We start from the raw sequence: 19,527 nt of genomic DNA, 5'->3' as shown, positions 1-19,527 counted from the left end.
AACTAATATAGACATTAATAGCTGGAGTATAGCACAGTCAGAGAAAGTAGATGATTTTAAATGCAATGGTCTGTTCACAGGGAGAAAATGGCAATGTTGGATATGGTCGACCAGGAAAGAGAGGAGCAAAGGTAAATACAATTTACCTGGGTTCAGGAGCTCAGGAGAGGAATACAATCAGATTATATATCCTTCCATAGATATATTTATATAGTTCATATCTGTTTTACAGTCAAATGTACATCTACTGTCATTATTTACAAATGAAATTAGGGGAAGAATTCTGTCTGACTAAAAATAATCATAGAATAGGTCTAATTTACTCCAAAAAATGCTCCCAGTATTGTTTCCAATCCTCTTTGAACTGTAAGGCCTCATATTTTGACATCAAATTTTTCTGTCATCTAGCCCCTCCTGTGCCTTTCAAGGACAATGACCAATCTTCCACTGACTTCACTAGTAGCAGTCTCAAGCTTCAAAAACTAATATGTATTATTATTTTATTATTACAATGCCTAGAGCCCCTGGCCAGGATCAGACCATTGTTCTAGGTTGTGTACAAATGAGTAAACCAAAGAAAGTCCTTGTCCCCAAAATGGGACCCAGCTAGGATTATGTTCAGATTGAACAGACAAAGGGGCGTGAGGCAGAGTGTGGAGCACGTTAGCGGTAAAGATCGTTTATTTATGCAAAGGAACCATCTCAGTGCTCACGGTTGTCACAGATGCCTGCTCACTGTCTGACTCTTATCTGCTTTCAGGAAAGATCAGTAAAACTTCCCTGGAGTATTTTGTCTTTAGAGTCACTTCCTTTTCATTAATCAGTGCAATTAGGAGCACATTGCTTGGACATCCTAGTAAAGTACACTGCTTCTTTATGTATATTTAAAATGATACATGCCTGAGCTTAGTAAAATAAGGAGGAACAGAGAGCTTTTCAAAAGCTTTTTGTCTTTCTTGCCAGACTCCCTGGACTTCTGCATGCATGTCTTTTAACTTCACCTTAAAACTCCCTTTTTCTGGCAAGACCATCAAGATTAATCCACTTTAATAACATGTTGTTACACCCCAGCTGTATCTCTCCCAAGATGCGATGTGCATCCTGCCCCTCCCTGTGCCCTACCCCGCAGAGGCCCTTCCCTGCACCCACTTCCTAAGAAGCATCAGTTACTTCTGACTCTGCCCCACAAAATACTTACTACATTCTAAGGACTTCGCCAAGAAAGGTGCTTTTATTGGGGATTTAGGGCAGCCAGCTCATTGCAAGGTCAGGTTCTAAACTTCCTGGGCTGCAGATGCATTTTGGATGCAGTGCAACTCCCATTAAAATCAACAGCTGTCTTTTCATCGATTCTATCAGGAGTTGGATCGGGCCTTTTTTGCACAAATTGTTTCATTCTGCTTAAATTATAAGCTTCTTGCATAAGGGACTGTGTCAGCTTTTGCATTTTGTACAATCCATGTTAGCACCTCAGAAACAGTAGCTAGCAATAGTAACATGGTCTCCTGCTCATTGCCAGTTTCAGTATTTATTACAGCAGTGATTTTTGAAAAGCCAAATAGAGTAGAAAAAACTAAGTAAAAATATAATTGTGATGATAATTCTAACAGGGACAAGATGGATTCCCAGGAGAGACTGGACTCAAGGTATTCTACTTCACGTTAATGTTGTCGCTTTCTGATCAGTGGACTTGACTCTCCATGCTCCACAACACCACTTTTGCATTAACAGCACTGTGCTGCAGTTATAGTATGTTTGCATAAAATCGGGATAACAAAGTGGAGTCTGTAATGATGGCAATAAGTTTCAATAATACACTTTTGCTAGAAAGAGAAAGAAACATTCTTCGTCTTTCATGGGAAGAAAGTCCTGATTTATCTGTCAACATCTTGTACTGAAATTCTTTGTGATACTAAAGTACTACAAAGATTTTTCTTCTGTCTGATCACCTTACTGCCTGGAGATTTTTAACAGTTTTTTTATTTATTTATCACTTTTAATTATTGTGTGTCATTTCTGAGGTTCCTGCTAGAGTCAAATCTTATTTAGAGATGTGCTAGAAAAGCCTCTGGGAACATGATTCTCCAAATTAGGAATAGACAAGTGTTGTGTCTGCCAATGTAGGTGTATGTGTCCCACTTCTTCCTGTAATTAATGTGGAGCTGGAAGCAGACGGTGTCAGCAGTTACAAAGAACAGTTATCCAAACAAAGTGCTAGAAAAAATTCCCATGCACTTTTGCATTTTGTTTTGTAGTGCTGTGTGTGATATAGTCCATTGAAGCTATGTATATGAAAAATGCATGATTAACAAGTCTTGTTCTGTGCACACATGAAATATGACATCAGTGTGTTTTGCATAAGTGATGGTGAAAATATGCTGGTATGTATTTATATATAGATCAACTTGAATAGGGTTGGCAGAATACCTTTTTATTTATGATAATTTCCATTGATCATATAAGTGGTTATTTTAAAAGCATTTTCGTTCAATTTGTTTTGTTTTTTTCAGTTTGAATTTTCACAGTTGTAAGAGATTAAAGGGAATCAGAAAAAATAATTAAATAACAGCAGAGACCAATTTAAAAAAAGTTTTATAACCATTAAATCACCAATTGTCAACGTCATATGTAAAAATGTGTAAATAGCCTTAAATCAAATTCTAGTTAATTCATAAGCAGCATTACTTTATCTATCTTGTAAATTCCTGTTATTATTGATAGAAATGTTTTTCTAGTCAGTTTGTAGGTGTTTATAGAAATTGATGTTTACCAGCCTTTACTTGTAAAAATCAAATCCTTCCAAGTTATGGAGATATTATTTGGTGCAAAGACAGGCTGAGGTGGCAGAGGGTCAGTGTTTAGGACCGTTAGGTGTTAACAAAAAAATCAAAGGTAGAGTGTAGGCAAACATTTCTATGTGGAAAGAATACGAACGTAAAAATTCCCTGCTGACGTCACAAAACGTTCACTTTCTAAAACAATCATTTTGTGGGGTATGAGTGAAAGAGACCACACACAGTGCTACTTGTATGTGTATGTGTTTTCATACATGCCGATTTCATACCAGTCTCTGTGCTCTTAAAAGTGAGATGTATGAATGGAAGAAATAAAGAGCAATAGCCATTTCTTGAGTTCACATTTTTGTTTTAACGTAATAGCCATTTTCACATTTTAATTTTTCTATATCTGACTAATTAGGGTGAAATTGGAGATGCAGGCATTTCAGGAGAACCTGGGCCAAAAGGGTCAAGAGGAAAAATGGTAAGAACACTTTTGTAGTCTTTTATGATTATTGATTTGTCTTGAGGTTGGCTTGTTCGTGCAAAAATCCCCTGTCATTTTACCTGCCCAAGTGGTAGAAATCTATTTTAACTGGGTATCTTTTACCCAGTTATTGGAAGCACAATAGTCCAGATCCTGCACTCTGATGCAACTGCTTTGTGCACACTAGCCCATCTAAAACAGGTATAGCCAGCTATGGGAGATCAACCTAGTGCAAGAGGTGGCCTTTGGTGGCCTATGGTTTGACGCCATGGCTGTCTCTTCACTACAGTGTAACGGACCACTGCCTTGAATGGGTCCCTTACAATTTGTGCTGTTTATGCTAAACAATATGTTCTACCTTGCATTTTTCTGTGATGCTGGGAGTACTTTCCTCAGACCTGAAGAACTTTGTGTGACTTGAAAGCTTTTCCCTCTCACCAGCTGAAGATGGTCCAATAAAAGATATTACATCACCCACCTCGTCTCTATTTGGCTTTGGCCACTGTCAGAAGAAACAGTATTGTGCTAGAGGAACTATTGGTCTGACCCAGAATGGCCATTTTTATGACCAATGGAAGACTGGTGTAGCACAGAGCTGGCTCCAAGTCAGGGAAACAAAGTCTAATTATTTTATAGAAATACTGTGGATAGCTGATGTTACAGGGAAGTTGGAGGAGTAGACGGGGTATATTTTTGTTGCTGATTTTACTGGCTGAAATATTAACATTTCTTATTATATTATGCTCCTTATAAACAGTAAGTTTAATTTTTTTCAGGGTTGCTAAAGCTCATATACATGATTTTTATCTTTTACATTGTAATCACGAATGAGTTACTTCATAGTTGCTAGTTTGAAGGAGTCTAATAGTTAACCAAGTCTTCCTCCTTTAATAGTCTAAGGTAAACAAAACACTTATTTTGGCATAATTGTTTCCTGTTTAATTGTGTTTTTAGCTCCTCCGACAAAGGAAAGGAAAAGTCATCATAGTTTTGGTTTTGTACTATAAGTTAGTCATGCACATTGCTATTCTTTTGCAACTCTTATTTTTGTAGTTTACCATGAAGAAACAGAGTCACAGAGAAGTTAGGTGACATTTGTAAACATTACACAAAGAGTCCATAGTAGAGGTATGAGTAGAATCCCTATCTCCTGAGTCACTGTGCAGTAGGCATAGATTGCATTCAGCTGGACTGCACAAAGAAAAGTGATAGTGTACTGACAGCCTGCCCATTTTTTTTCTTTTAAAAATGTTAATAAGTAAAAATATATAGTTCCCATCTCACCCAACTATACATAAAGAATATATGTACTACAGACCGGTCAGTGTAACGTCTGTCCCAGGGAAGATAATGGAGCAGGTAATTAAGGAAATCATATGCAAAAACTTGGAAGGTAATAAAGTGATAGGGAATAGCCAGCATGGGTTTGTGAAGAACAAGTCATGCCAAACTAATCTGATAGCTTTCTTTGATAGGATAACGAGCCTTGTGGATAAGGGAGAAGCAGTGGATGTCATATACCTAGACTTTAGTAAGGCATTTGATACGGTCTCGCATGATATTCTTATTGATAAACTAGGCAAATATAACTTAGATAGGCCCACGATAAGGTGGGTGCATAATTGGTTGGATAACCGTAGTCAGAGAGTTGTTGTTAACGGTTCTAAATCCTGCTGGAAAGGGATAACAAGTGGAGTTCCTCAAGGGTCTGTTTTGGGACCCGTACTGTTCAATATCTTCATCAATGATGTAGATATTGGGATAGAGAGTACGCTTATTAAGTTTGCAGATGATACCAAACTGGGTGAGGTTGCGACTTCTTTGGAGGATAGGGACATAATTCAAAATGACCTTAGCAAGTTAGAGAAATGGTCTGAGGTAAACAGGATGAGGTTTAATAAAGAGAAATGCAAAGGAAGGAACAATCAGTTCCATACATACAAGATGGGAAGCGACTGTCTAGGAAGGAGCATGGCGGAAAGGGATCTAGGGGTCATAGTGGACCACAAGTTGAATATGAGTCAACAGTGTGATGCTGTTGCAAAAAAAGCAAATATGATTCTAGGTTGTATCAACAGGTGTGTTGTAAGCAAAACTCGTGAAGTCATTCTGCCGCTCTACTCTGCACTAGTTAGGCCTCAGCTGGAGTACTGTGTCCAGTTCTGGGCGCCACATTTCAAGAAAGATGTGGAGAAATTGGAAAGGGTACAGAGAAGAGCAACAAGAATGATTAAAGGTTTAGAGAACATGACCTATGAAGCCAGGATTCATGAACTGGGCTTGTTTAGTTTGGAAAAAAGAAGATTAAGGGGGGACATGCTAGCAGTTTTCAAATATCTTAAAGGGTGTCACAAGGAGGAAGGAGAAAATTTGTTCCTCTTGGTTTCTGAGGACAGGACAAGGAGTAATGGGCTTAAAGTGCAGCAAGGGAGGTTTAGATTGGACATTAGGAAAAAATTCCTAACTGTCAGGGTGGTCAAATATTGGAATAAATTGCCAAGGGAGGTGGTGGAATCTCCCTCTCTGGAGATATTTAAGAACAGGTTAGATAGACATCTGTCAGGGATGGTGTAGACGGAGCTTGGTCCTGCCTTGAGGGCGGGGGGCTGGACTCGATGACCTCTTGAGGTCCCTTCCAGTCCTATTATTCTATGATTCTATGATTCACTGAATTGAATAGCGTTAAAGTGGTATAAAGCATTAATGGGATGGAGAACTGGGCCCTAGAACAGAGAAATACACAATACTACCAGAATGCTGTATATACCATTTGTAGATTGTAATTTATGTCACTGTTTCCAGGGTGTTGCAGGTTTTCCTGGTGAGAAGGGTATTCCAGGAGGCCCGGGACCTCAGGGACGCAGGGTATGAATTGACCACATAAATTTATGTAATTTTTTTTGCATAAAAAGGTACTTACTTTAAATTTGAAGATGGGGGTGAGTGATTATTTTCCTGTCTCAGGATACACCATATGGCTATGTCTACACTCCCGGCTTCTTGCGTGAGAAATATGAAAATGAGGCTAAGCGTGGAATATTGCTGAGCCTCATTTGCATTCCAAATGAGCCACCATTTTTGCAGAAGAGGCTCTTGTGCCAGAAGGAGCTATGTACAGTGCCCCTTTTTGCGCAAGAAAAACCCTCTTGCACAATGCTGCTACGCTCACATTCTGGGGTGTCAAAGATAGATATATGCTGCTTGATTGTCACTTTGAAAATGCTAATAATGTATATTTGCTAGCAATATAAAAATAAATGTGTGAGTCTGCATGTATATCATATTATCTTCCCATACTTTGAACCAAAATACTGAAAAAAGGTCCAAAGTTCATGCGTGTAATTCCAGTCTGCGTTTTCATATTATGCAACTGAGAGTACAAATCAGGTATTTGTACGTGCAAATTTGTACATACTGTTTAGACCCCAAATCTAATTTTATATGCAATTTTAGGCAACTATTTCAATGCCTAATTGTACTTAAAACATAATTGCACCTTTTTCATTTGGACCTTAGTTCTCTCCTGAAAATTGACAATTAAAGAACAAGACATTTGCATTCTGTGAGTTGCAATATTTTTTAAAAATTAGGAAAATATATCTAGTTTTTGGATTTTTTTCTATCCATGTCAGATGTTTGCAACTTGCTGTTTTCTGATAGTTTTATAATCACAAGCTGGAATTCAAAGATCCCAATAGAAGAGATCTGAGATTTCACTCCTGTCAAATTGAATCTGGACTCCACTCTTGTTTGCAGTCATTACTGCTGCTTCTGCCCAGAAGCGTCATACAAGGATAGATTAGACTGACGTTTAGGAGCAGCAACATAACATCTGATTTTCAAAGGTGTTGAGCACTTGAATTCAAATATATATAATATATATAATTCTTCTTTCTGTCCCTAAACCCCACTAAAATAAAATAACTCTCCATGTTCCTTTTTGGATATCATGATCCCAACATTTGGAACTTAAATTGCTACAATAACACAGTGCATATTAAATTAAAAGAGCTAAAACACACAATACAGTCAGGTCTTGTTTTACAGGTTATCCTTGCAATTTAATTACTATAATTATCCTTTTAATTGAAAACGTTCAATTACACAGTAATCTATAATCTTGTGCTTCTAGGGTCGGAAAGGAACGATGGGACTCAACCCTTTTCAAGTATGTATCTCTGGCTTATTCTATATTAAATGTATATTTAGAAATAGCCCACTTCATCAGCAAAATATTCCTTTCCTTGTCCATGTTTTGTTTCTGTTCTGCAGCCATGTGAGCTCATTGACTACCTGCGCAAAAACAGCCGTAAGTACTATATCTTGCTTTATAGAATTCCATCACCAAAGGGCCAGCACTTGAAATGATATTTTAGGGTAAGAAAATTAAGGGATGTAGGGAGGAGGGGTTTAGATTTATTAGGAACTGGAGACACTTTTGGGAGAGAGGGAGCCCATACAGGAAGGATGGGCTCCATCTAAACCAAGATGGATCCAGGCTGCTAGCACTAAACATTAAAAATGTTGTAGAGCAGTTTTTAAACTAAGAGATGGGGGAAAGCCGATTGGTGCAGAGGAGCACGTGGATCGTATGGAGACTTCTCTTAGAGGAGAGTCCATTGATGGAGATTCTGTAGGTTTCAGTCAGAAAGAGAAGGGGAGATGATAAAGTATGGGCCAGATCAGATAAGAAACAATCACATATACAAAAATCTAATACATCAGGGAAGGGCAGACAAATAAACAGTGGCAATTTTTTAAAGTGCTTCTACACAAATGCTAGAAGTCTAAATAATAAGATGGGTGAACTAGAGTAACTTGTATTTAAGGAAGAGATTGACATAATACGAATCACAGAAACCTGGTGGAATGTGCACAATCAGTGGGACACAATCATACCGGGATATAAAATATATTGGAAGGACAGAATAGGTCATGTGGGTGAAGGAGTGGCACTGTATGTGACAGATAATGTAGAATCAAATGAAGTAAATATATTAAATGAATCAACAAATGTTCCATAGAATCACTATGGATAGTAATTCCCTGCTCTAATAAGAATATAGCAGTAGGGATCTATTATCGACCACCTGACCAGGACAGTGATAGTGATGTTGAAATGCTAAGAGAGATTAGAGAGGCTATCAAAATAAAAAACTCAATAATAATGGGGGTTTCAATTATCCCCATATTGATTGAGTACATGTCACCTCAGGACGAGATGCAGAGATAAAATTTCTTGATACCTTAAATGACTGCAGCTGGTACAGGAACCCACAAGGAGAGAGACAATTCTCTGTTTGTCAAAGGCTGGAGAAGGGTGGCAGGAGACAAATCACTTGATCATTGTCTTCAGTTCACCCCCTCTGGGGCACCTAGCACTGGCCACTGTTGGCAGACAGGATACTGGGCTAGATGGACCTTTGGTCTGACCCAGTATGGCCATTCTTATGTTCCTTATATTCACTTATTTTTCAATTTACAGATTTAGCTGCTATTTACATGTAAAAGAGGGAGTAACAGTTTGGCAAGTAAACCATGTTAATTTCAGAAAGAGGAGTTTTTTTCTCTCACAGATCCATTTTAGCTATGTTTGTACAATATACTGAATGAATTGGTAAACGTCTGTTGATTCTCCTAGCAATCAGTGGGTAACCCTGCATGATCATTTCTAACATGCATCTGATTTCCTTTGAAAGTCCACAAATTGTGAAAGAAGCCAAAAACTCCTTTTGAAATAAAATACTATATTAAATAGCAATAGCTGTTACAGAGAATTGTTCCCTTTGTTGTGCCTACAATAGCCTTGATGGAAATTAGGTGCTGGGGCACTTGGAAAGTGCTAGTGTTGATTGGAATAATGAAGATGCCCTGAGTTTCCTTAAAGGAAGATAAGTGGGCAAATGATTTACATAAAATAATGTACATCGTAAATGCAACTTATGGACAGCTTATGGACCCTTACTCCTGTGACAAATCTTGATTTTCAGTGAAAGTTCAGCTAACCTGGGCTAAACAGAAAATATTTGGGTGAGCATTAGAATATTTCAGTCCAATGTCTTGAACCATGGAATTTGCTGAAACAGAAACTCAAGTGTTTAGATAATTTACTGAGTTCTATCTATTTCTTAAACTCTGTTAGAAACCAGACACATACAGTAGGAACATGCAATGCGTATTAAGGGAATTCCATGTGCACTCAATAATTTCCACTGAAACTAAAGAGTGTTTTGCATTCTCAGAGAATTCTGTAAAATTATAGGTGGGCAATTCGTGATGCTAACAGTTTTCTTTTTCAAAGATATTTTAGGACTGTTTTAAAAACATGCTGTATAATAATTTTCTCCCTTTTTTTATTTAGCTTGTTGGCAGGGTAAGTACTTTTTATCATTATATTGTTTGAACCAAAATCTTAAAATGTATCTATGTGTCTGGGAAAGGTGGTTTAGATCAGTGGTGCGCAAGCTTTTTCCTGGCACAGCCCTCTGGGAAAATTTAGGTTGAGAAAAAAAATAGTGCGGCCCCTTTAAATGCCACTCCGCTCTCCTGCCACTCACCCTGCCCCCGCTGTGTGTATGCTGAGCCAGGGGAAAAAATGGTGACCGGCCCAGTGCTGCAACCTCCCCGGAAAACAGCCAGAACCCCCTCAGGGGTCGCAACTCATGGGTTCCACACCGCTGATTTAGATAAAGACCTCACTTTAATACTGTTCCAGTTCTGATCTAGCATTGCACTTTTTTAAGCTCCTCACCTGCTTGTAAATCAGCTCCTGTCTGTGGATAATTTAAGCTGAACAACTGAAGCTCTGCAATTCCATAAAGAGAGCATGCCACTTGTTCCTTGCTCATCATATCACTACGTCTTAATTCTGTCAGACTTTTCTTCCACTTGGCATTCCCTTCTGCTTTATTTACTCATTGATAGCTACCCCTGAGCTTGCTGAACTAATGCAGATTTGAAAGTAAATATTAACCTGTTTTACCTCTTTTTTTTCACTTCAGGAAAGCTAGTGCTGATTATGTGAATCCCCATCGCCTAATATTGTATCAGCAGAGTTCTATAACTAGATAAGACAATGTACACTAGAATTCAGTTGATCCCTGTCAATCTTGATATTTTGTTCAGGCAGCAAGATTTTGCAAAAAAGGGGCCACTTTTGCGCTAAATCTTGCCAGTCTAGATGCAGCCCTTGTGTTTCTCTTTTCTCATAAGTTTATCTTATGTGTAGGTGCCATCTAGGTCCTCTTTTATGGCCCATACAATGAGCTTAGGTTACAGTTTGCTTTGTGTTCACTAGCTTTATTTTCAGCTCTGTCTTTTCTAACACCACATGTCTCTACCATTGGGAGTCACTAAACATACTGAAACGTTAATCATAGAAGTACTTCATGCTTTGCCAAGGTTTAGTGTTGCATTTCAGTAAAGTACAGTTGACATGGTAGACCCCATTGTGCCTGATGAGCATGGACCTGAGGGTGATATAGAACTATGTTACCACAGGAAGTGCTCCAAGAGTGATTGTGCCTCTGGAAACACAATCCTTTCTGGACAGGAAGGGTAATGCTCCATAATCCCTCTCTGCACTCAATCAGTTTTGCAAGCCTGTATATGGGATGGAAGGAGACATAACATTGATTTTGGTTTCTTCCTACCCCTCTTTTTTCCTCCCCCATTTGAAGGAGTACAGGGACTACAGTTGTGTCCCCCAATTCCACTCTTCAGTGCAGTGTCTGAAAAATCTCATTGCATTTGTGAGCTATAGCTCAGCACCATTTGCTCTTATCATTTTCTGTAGAGTGAATCCCTAGATAGCATCATGTTGCATGCTATCTAGGGAAAGCAACATTAAATAGTTATTAGTTACTTGAAAATAGCTTGCATTTTTTTTTTATCTTCTGTGATGTTTATAACAACTGTTTTATGTTCTAGGAAAACCAGAATGTCCAGTGTATCCAACAGAACTAGTGTTTGCTTTGGACATATCCCAGGATGTCACATCCCAGTTATTTGAAAGAATGAGAGAAATTGTAACAACAGTAGTGAATCACACCAAAATTAGAGAAAGCAACTGCCCCGTGGGAGCCAGAGTCGCTATTGTATCCTACAATTCCAATATCCGTTATCTGATCCGCTTCTCCGAGTTCTACAGTAAGAACCAGCTCCTTGCCAAAATTAAAAATCTGGCTTATGAGAGGTCTTCAAGTGAACGGAATATTGTCAATGCAATGAGATTTGTTGCCAAGCATATTTTCAAACGAACTCTCCCAAGTCCTAATGTCAGAAAAATAGCAGTGTTTTTCAGCAATGGGCCATCTGTAAATGAAGTGGATGTTAACACAGCAGTTCTAGAGTACAGTGCATTTGATATTGTTCCAGTGGTTATTGCTTTTAATGATGTGCCCATCATCAGAAGTGCTTTCATGGTAAGAAAATCACTAACATTTTCTTTTTGATGTTCAGCAATAAGACTTTGTATTTCACAGCCTTCAAAACATAGTGGGGTCACATTCAACTTTTGGTGTAACTCCATTGTCTTCAGCGGAGTTACAGCCAGAAAAGAACTGGCCCACAGTATTAGTGGTTTGTAATCATATATGGGACCAAATCCTGCAGTACTTCCATGAATAGTCCTTAATAATGCTAGTGATTCCATTCAAGTTAGTACACAAACTTGTATAAGGATTGTGCATCCTGTAAGATTCTTAATCAGCGAATTCAATAAATTCAGGAAAACCTGGCCTGATTCTCCACTGGCTTACACCTTATATTGTCTGTCGTTTACCACTGTGCAAAATGCAGAATGACAGTAAAACTACCAAACCAGTGTGGGGGTGTTTTCCACTCACTGTGCATCGGGAAGGTGGAGCGTAAAAGATGATTACACAATGGGCAAAGCAGTGGAGAATCATTACTGTGTGGTAGCTTGCAGAGATATCACTGATTACATAATCTACAAATAGCAGAGTTGCAATTGTAGCTGGGGGTTTTGTTCGGCCTGCTGAATCTTGATTACTGTTGATGTGTGAAATGGAAAGAACCCAAGTTGACTGTCAACAACCAAATTGAGTTGGTGGGGGGAGGAGGTGTCAGACTGAAAAAGTATCTTTAATGCTGACTGTGCAAACTTGGTATGAAAATCATCAAGGGACACTGAATATGGAGAGCCATACATGAGTAGTTATCTTTAGGGTGGCAGAGACATTTAAGCTTAGATTTCCCAACAAAAAATATCAAAGAGCGGATCAGTGCAGTCTGCATAGTTTTAGGGTCAATTACTTTTAGGTTACAGTATTTTTATTCTTATTTTAAGAATATGTCATGCTTCATAAATATGTCAGTCTCTCAAATCAGTGTTGGCTAAAAATACAAATTACAGAAAGTGAGCACAGGATTTTTTTTGCATCACGCCCTTCTGCCCATCCAGCACAACTTTAATGTTACTTTAACATGGATTGAGGTATCTAATATTAGGTGTAGTTCCTGTCCAGCTATCTAACTTGTTCTGTGATGACACTGCCAGTTCCTACAGTATAATTATTGGGTAACACTGTCCTGGGCAAATGGGCAAAATGAGCTGGATTTGAACCTTTAGAGCACTCATTACACAGTGTATAAAAATGTATTCTGTGCTTAGTGCTACTCCAGTACATTCTCTGAAGAGATGGTTCTTTTGCAGCAGTTTTTTACTGGAAGGGAGAAAAATTGGTTGGAATTTTACAGCTTCAACATTCTGTGCTTTGAAGTTGTAAAAATGACTTTCAGAAGAGCATGTTGTCATGGATTTTCTTGGAACTCACGTAATCTCTTTCCAGGAGAAAGACTGGAAGCCAAACACAAAGATACAGTTGCTACCATTAAGATGTATCAGTTTCACAAAAGGATGTGGAGTAGACAGCCACCATCCAGGGAGCTCCTCTGCAGCAGGATGCTGCATCTGCCTCAGATCCCCCTTGGAATCCACCTGTGTAAAGGAATGTTGTCTCTCTCAGCAGCAAATTCAAACCTTCTACATAAATAAAAAAGGTCACAATCCACAGATCCCCAATAGTTAAACAGTTCTATTCAAAACTCCAGGTCCTAACACAGCAGCTCTTCAATCCTTTGCAAAGGTCATCATTTCCCAGTCACCCACCCAAGAGTCACAAACCACTAGATCCCAGTTCCTTTAGCCCCTGTTCCAGGTCCTGCTCTCCAAGAGCCACAACGCTTCTCCTGTAGACTCAAGGCAGGTCTCCTGGGACAGAACTCTTCATAGTGTTCCACAGAGCCAGGCCTTCTACCTGGTGAGTTCTACCCCTGATCAGGGAATGTCCCTCCAAGACAACTCCACTGCTCTGAACACTGCTTCCTGCAGTCTTACACTGAGGCTTCCCCTACTGTTGTATTCACACAGGCCTCTCTGCCTGTAACCCCTATCCACAAGATCTACCTTCCAGCATCAATCCTTCTTGTTTTGGGATCAGCTTCTCCTAACCAGCCAGGTTCTTCCCCTTGCTCAGGTGCTTCTGCACAAGCTCTTCTTTAATTCCACAGGGTTCCCCTGCTCTGGTCAGGCCCTACCACTGACCTTTTGTTTCCAGTGGCTCTCTGCATATCTCTCTACTGCTGCATTTCTCCCTATGTCTCTCCTGTTCTACTGCAGCTTGCATGTCCCTTTCTCTGCCTTCTTCAGTTAGCACTCTTGAGACCTCTGAGTCACTGGCTCTGTTTCTCCTCGAAGGTCAAAGCTGAGGTACCCTCTTTGAGTCTAATTGAAGATCAACTGACCAGTCACAGGTACGCTGGCCTCCTCTCTCTTAAAGGACCAGCATTTTTTAAGACTACAAGTGTTGGCTTTACAGTGGCACGTTTAAAAGGTGAGAGATGGAAGCATGGAGTAAGTAATCTAGAGGCAGGTAGTTGAGGGATACATGGCATGCTTCATAAATATGTCAGTCTCTCAAATCAGTGTTGGCTAAAAATACAAATTACAGAAAGTGAGCACAGGATTTTTTTGCATCACACACTTCTGCCCCTCTCCCCCCTCTTCCTTTTATGTAATACCTACTAGCTTACCGTACATTGCAGTGGTGGAAAGAGAGCCATTTCAGACTAGAAGAAGATGCCCGGTGTCACCGATTCCCAGTTTGAGCATGTATTCCTCTAGCCCCTCCATTGAAGTCAATGGGAATTCTCTTCAAGGAGACACTGAAGGACAAGATTCAGGAGCAGCTACTGTTTGGAAACACTCATTGTAGCATTGTTGTTTGGAGAATTGTTTCTTGAATCCATACTCCTGCTCGGAAGACTAGAGCATGCAGTGTCTTGGTTTTGGACACACTTTTAAAGTCACATCAGTTCTCTACTGAATTAACTGTGTGTTAGATGAAACAACTCCAAATCTCACATATGAGCTAACTCTGAGATTTGAAACACTCCAGCTCCTACAAAGGGAAAACTTCAGCATGGAGGTGCCAAGCCAGAGCCCAGCACAAAGAAAACGGGAGCCCAAGTGATTGGGAAATTGGAGGTTTCTCTAGAGGCTTTCAGGGTCACCAAGGTGTTTTCAGGCTGGAGAATATACAGAATTGCTATTGGTTAAGGGGGGTTTTGGGGCTGATGCCTGACTGAGAAATGCATATAATTCTCTGTGAATGTCTGATGTGAACACAACTCACCACTTGCTTCTGCACTAAAGCCTTTTATTGTTCTGTATAGATGGATGATACTGGATTGTACAAGGTAATAATTATTGATCAAGACAATGACTATGAGTCATCACTAGAACAATTTCAGCGCTGCACTCTTTGTTATGGTAAGATCCATATGTATTAGTGAAAAAATGTTATTATTTAGTGCTGCCTGGCAAAAAACATGAGAGAGGCTGGCAAAAAGTTAGAAAAAGCATTGTTGTTTCAAATAACCACAGCTGAATTTTCTGGCTTTATTTCTTCTTCACAAGATAACTCCTAAAAGGAGGGAACTTCCCAGGGAGTAGCGTGTTGAATCATGATTTACAAGCAATAGCTTCTGCCCACTGTTTGTACTGCCGAATTTTTCGTAGGAGACAATGTACTCAAATGCATAAAGATGTTTAAATCCTTCACATGCTTCAGCTATTATATTGCTAAACAGCAAAATTACTTGCAAGTTAATGACCTAGTGACTATTTATATCCATATAAGAGGCCCTTCTGCTATCTGCCATCCAAGGTCAATGTCTAGTTGGGTAAAAATAAAAATCTAGTGAATTTAATTATACAGTCAAGTTGGGGCCAATTAATTTAATTGAAACAAGCCGTGTTTCCAGCTTCCAGAGGAAGGCTCCCTGGTGAGCAGCTCTTCCAGTGCCCCAGACTGTGTAGAACAACTTCCTCTGGAGGTTCCAAAGTAGCCTCCACAGAACGTCAAGGGGCGGGGGCTGCTTTGAAAACCTATGAGCTGCACTAAAAGACTGAGTGGAATTGCTTGAATGAATGCATGAGGAACTAAGGCCAGTTGCAGCATTCCCTACATTTCTGATAAAGTTGTCATGTGCTTGGATTCTTGTATATCCATATAGAGGGAGTTCAGGGGAGGCTTTGGCCTTAGGAGCTAGGGTACTGCTTTGCTGGAGGTCACTCACCCCCTTGATAGATAAAGCTCCCCAGCAAGCAGGTCGTGGGCAAACTGTACCATCCCTTGGAATCAGGCAACCTGCTCAGTCAGGCATGGATAGAAAGTAGGGGCATGGCCCTGACTCCTCCTTAGCCTTCTCCATCTACTTTGGGGGTGTACACAGAGAGCAACCTGCATTCCCCTGAATGCAGGGATCATGATTGTCCCCAGGCCTTGCACGCTCTGTTCCTTGTGCTGCCCACTATCTCAGTGTGTTCACATTAGGCCTAAGGACAGTCTGCTCCTGAAATTATCCTTGGGAAATGTAGAATGCATGAAATATCAGCAAAGCTGACACATACTGCTAAGTCTGACTCCAGCAACTCACCCGTCTTCACATGTAGTGAGGCATTTTTTAATGTTTTTCTATAATGCTTAAAGACATTTTAGGAGGTGGCTGTTACAAATTTTCAGTGTACATGGCATCTTATTCCATTGGAAAGAAGGGGTAGAATTTGGTATGTAATTCTGAAGGATACTGCACACCTTTAAGCGTTCAGGGGGTATGAAGCATCCAACCTGATCAAAATAGGGAAATCTACATAAAACACTCTAGCACTCAAAGTGGGTTTTTTTGAACAAGACATGTCTCATTATATTTTTAATTCAAGGCTACTACATATACTTGTTTTCCCAAATAAGAATTCCGTGATAATTTCTAATATAATTCCAATGTATGTTGTGGTACAAAGACCTTAGAAGAGAATTCCTTATATATTTAGAGCCTTGTGTTTTAGGAACGTATTGCAAAGTTGCTTCTGGCTCAAAATTTGCATCAATCTAAATATTGCCACAAATGTCCCCAGTCTCCCAGACCAAGAGAATGGAAGAGAATTTTTAAGGTTAATGAGGTCTAATCTTGTGAGGAACAGATTATGGCACAGGATCAGGCCCTTAGCTTTCTGATTTTAACTATACATTAACTTTTACAGAAGTAGTAGATTGTTGTTAATATTGTACGGTTAAGCTCTTTAATCTTCTCCGGAACTGGGAGCTTAGATGACATTTCTCTTGTCACATTTTCAGTATCTTAAGAAGGGAAATGCAAACCAATGTTCTGTTTATTTACAGACAAATGCAAACCAGATGACGTTTGCGAACGCCGCATCTCCCGATCACCACGGACATATGTGGACACTGCTTTCATTTTGGACAGCTCCCAGAAAATGAGCGGTGCTGACTTTGCGAAAGTGAAAAACTTTCTGAGCACAGCACTTGATAACTTTGACATTTCTTCCGACCCAGTTTCTTCCATCGGCGATAGGGTGGCTGTGGTGAGCCATGCGCCACCAGATTTCAATCCCCGCTCATCGAGGAGGAGCCCTGTAAAGGAAGAGTTTAACTTTGTCACCTACAACAGTAGACAGTTAATGAAAAGACATATCCAAGGATCTGTGCAACAGCTTAATGGACCTGCTGCTCTTGGCCATGCCATACACTGGACAATTGATCATGTTTTCTCAACTGCACCCCACCTCAGAAAACACAAGGTTATCATTGTTATATCGGCTGGAGAAACAAGTCAGTGGGACAAAGAAACGTTAAAGAGTGCATCTCTGAGAGCCAAGTGCCAAGGATATTCTCTTCTTGTAATTTCATTAGGACATGCATATAACCACAAAGAATTGGAAGAGCTGGCTAGTATTCCCACTGAACAGCATTTAATTGAGCTGGGCAGAGTCCACAAGCCTGAACTTGACTATGTAGTGAGATTTATGAAACCATTTGTGCATCTCCTCAGACGTAAGTTATGTGAAAGCTATTTCATTGGTCTTCAATGAATGTCCAGCACCCTTGGGTAACAGTCTTCCATAGATCCAGAAACACATTTAGCATAGAGATTTCAGTTCAGGTTTCCTATTCTAAAGTCCCTCAGTTCTGTGCTCAATGGGTCAATTTAAATACATAAAGGGTGAAAAGATGGTTTCATTCCATGCTTGTTCGTTCTTAAGGCTGTCTAATAAGACTATCAACTTTGCTGATCTCAATAGGTTTTATGATGGGAAACCTGTCATCTAGGAATTAAACTAAGGCCCCTAGTCTTACTTCACATAGATCACCCAACGACTATTGTCAGATCTCAGTGACTTTAGATCACTTCTAGCTTCTACGCAGCTTGGACCAGTGACCTAGGCTGAGAACTTGATATCCTATTAGCAGTTCCATACAAAATGCTGGCCTAGTTAGTAGATCAGTAAGTGATATGTCAGACAGTTTGTTGTGCTCTTTGGGTCACTTGAATACACATCAGAAGAACCTGCAGACAGGAGATGGATTTAGTACAATCTATGTTGCTTACAATCTGCAGCAGCCCTTGTGGACTCATTGATGGAATGATGCTAGAGGAAACTACGAAGCATAACTGGAGCTCCCGTGCCATTGTTCTCATTCTACTTCTCTTTTTCTTTCTTTCAAGGAGTCAGCATTTTAAAACTGTACGGGGAGGCGGGGCAGAGCTGATTTGGGAGTGGTAGTATGATAGAGGGTTAATGATGGACATTGAGTAGTTCTTTGGTTTGCAGACAATTACAATGGCCCTTGAAGCAGCTCGGTCTGCAGTCAGAGACCAGGGGGCTACATTCTTCCTTCCCTCCCCCACTCCAATTTCCTCTTCCAGTTTTCACCAAGGTCAATAGAGCGCCGCACATTGATGACTAGGTAAATTCAGGGAGGATAAATCCATCAATGGCTATGAGCCCAGATGGGCAGGGAGGGTGTTCTTAGCCTCTGTTTGCCAAAGGCTGGGAGTGAATGGCAGGGGAGGGATCACGTGATGATTGCCTGTTCTGTTCAGTCCCTCAGGGGCACCTGGAATTGGCCACTGTCAGCAGACAGGATAGAGGACTTTTGTTCTGACCCAGTGTGGCTGTTCTTATGCTTACACCATTCCCTGTGATTTTTGTAATAGCCTAGCTGTGATACCCAGAAGTAGTTGTGTTACATCCAAACAGAAAGGCCATCAAGCTACCTCCAAGCCCTTGCAAGCTCTGCCAGTAATGCGTCTTGCTGCTGGGTGAATGAAGTCCGTCTTGGAAGAAATACACGGGGGCAGAAGAGGAAACAGTGAATGAAAACTGTTTCAAATTGAATTGAGTTGGTACAGTTTGTTCTAGTGTTTTGTTTTCTCAACAGGTGCAATCAACAAATATCCACCAGAAGAGCTCAAGAGAAATTGTACCAGAATCAGGTCTCATGAAGTTCTGAAACCAGAACTTACACCAAGGCGTGAACAAGTTCCGTGAGTCCAGACATTTATTTTCTTATGGTCTGTGGTTACTTATGGGCTAATCGATGAGAGCACCTAGATGTTCTCTTGGGTAGCCCTGAACCTGCAGACACGCTTCACTTTACATGTGAGTAGTTCTGTTGGTCAGTAATTTTGGGTAATTTTCATGAGGCATAAGGGATCGGTCGGTAAAGACTTCCCCAGCCGACAGATCCGCGTCTAGACTGCCACACTGTGCTGGATCAGTTGATCGTTGGCATAGCGTGGTGGCCATGTTTATTTTAATGAAGCAGGGATTATTTAAATCCCTGCTTCACTGACTATGCCGGGTAAACTAGTTAACATGGCTCCGTCGACAGAGCCATGTAGTCTAGACATACCTTTTGTGTTCTGCCATCAATG

The 19,527-nt window shown here is 40.2% G+C and overlaps 1 protein-coding gene across 1 annotated transcript in view; it reads left to right on the top strand.

Moving 5' to 3' along the window:
* The window catches only part of COL6A6 (collagen type VI alpha 6 chain), a 91,316-nt gene that overhangs the window by 68,338 nt on the left and 3,451 nt on the right, over positions 1-19,527 (top strand). The window contains 11 exon segments of the mRNA XM_075921927.2: positions 81-131; positions 1,611-1,646; positions 3,199-3,261; positions 6,067-6,129; positions 7,397-7,432; positions 7,537-7,573; positions 9,626-9,637; positions 11,194-11,687; positions 14,962-15,058; positions 16,971-17,642; positions 19,032-19,137. Coding sequence (XP_075778042.2) covers positions 81-131; positions 1,611-1,646; positions 3,199-3,261; positions 6,067-6,129; positions 7,397-7,432; positions 7,537-7,573; positions 9,626-9,637; positions 11,194-11,687; positions 14,962-15,058; positions 16,971-17,642; positions 19,032-19,137 — 1,667 coding nt within the window.

The sequence above is a fragment of the Pelodiscus sinensis genome, chromosome 2 (assembly GCF_052426305.1).
Source record: "Pelodiscus sinensis isolate ZL-2025 chromosome 2, ASM5242630v1, whole genome shotgun sequence".
Lineage (NCBI taxonomy): Eukaryota > Metazoa > Chordata > Testudines > Trionychidae > Pelodiscus > Pelodiscus sinensis.
The sequence above is the reverse complement of the archived record's forward strand: the minus strand, read 5'-3'. Positions and strand labels throughout refer to the sequence as shown.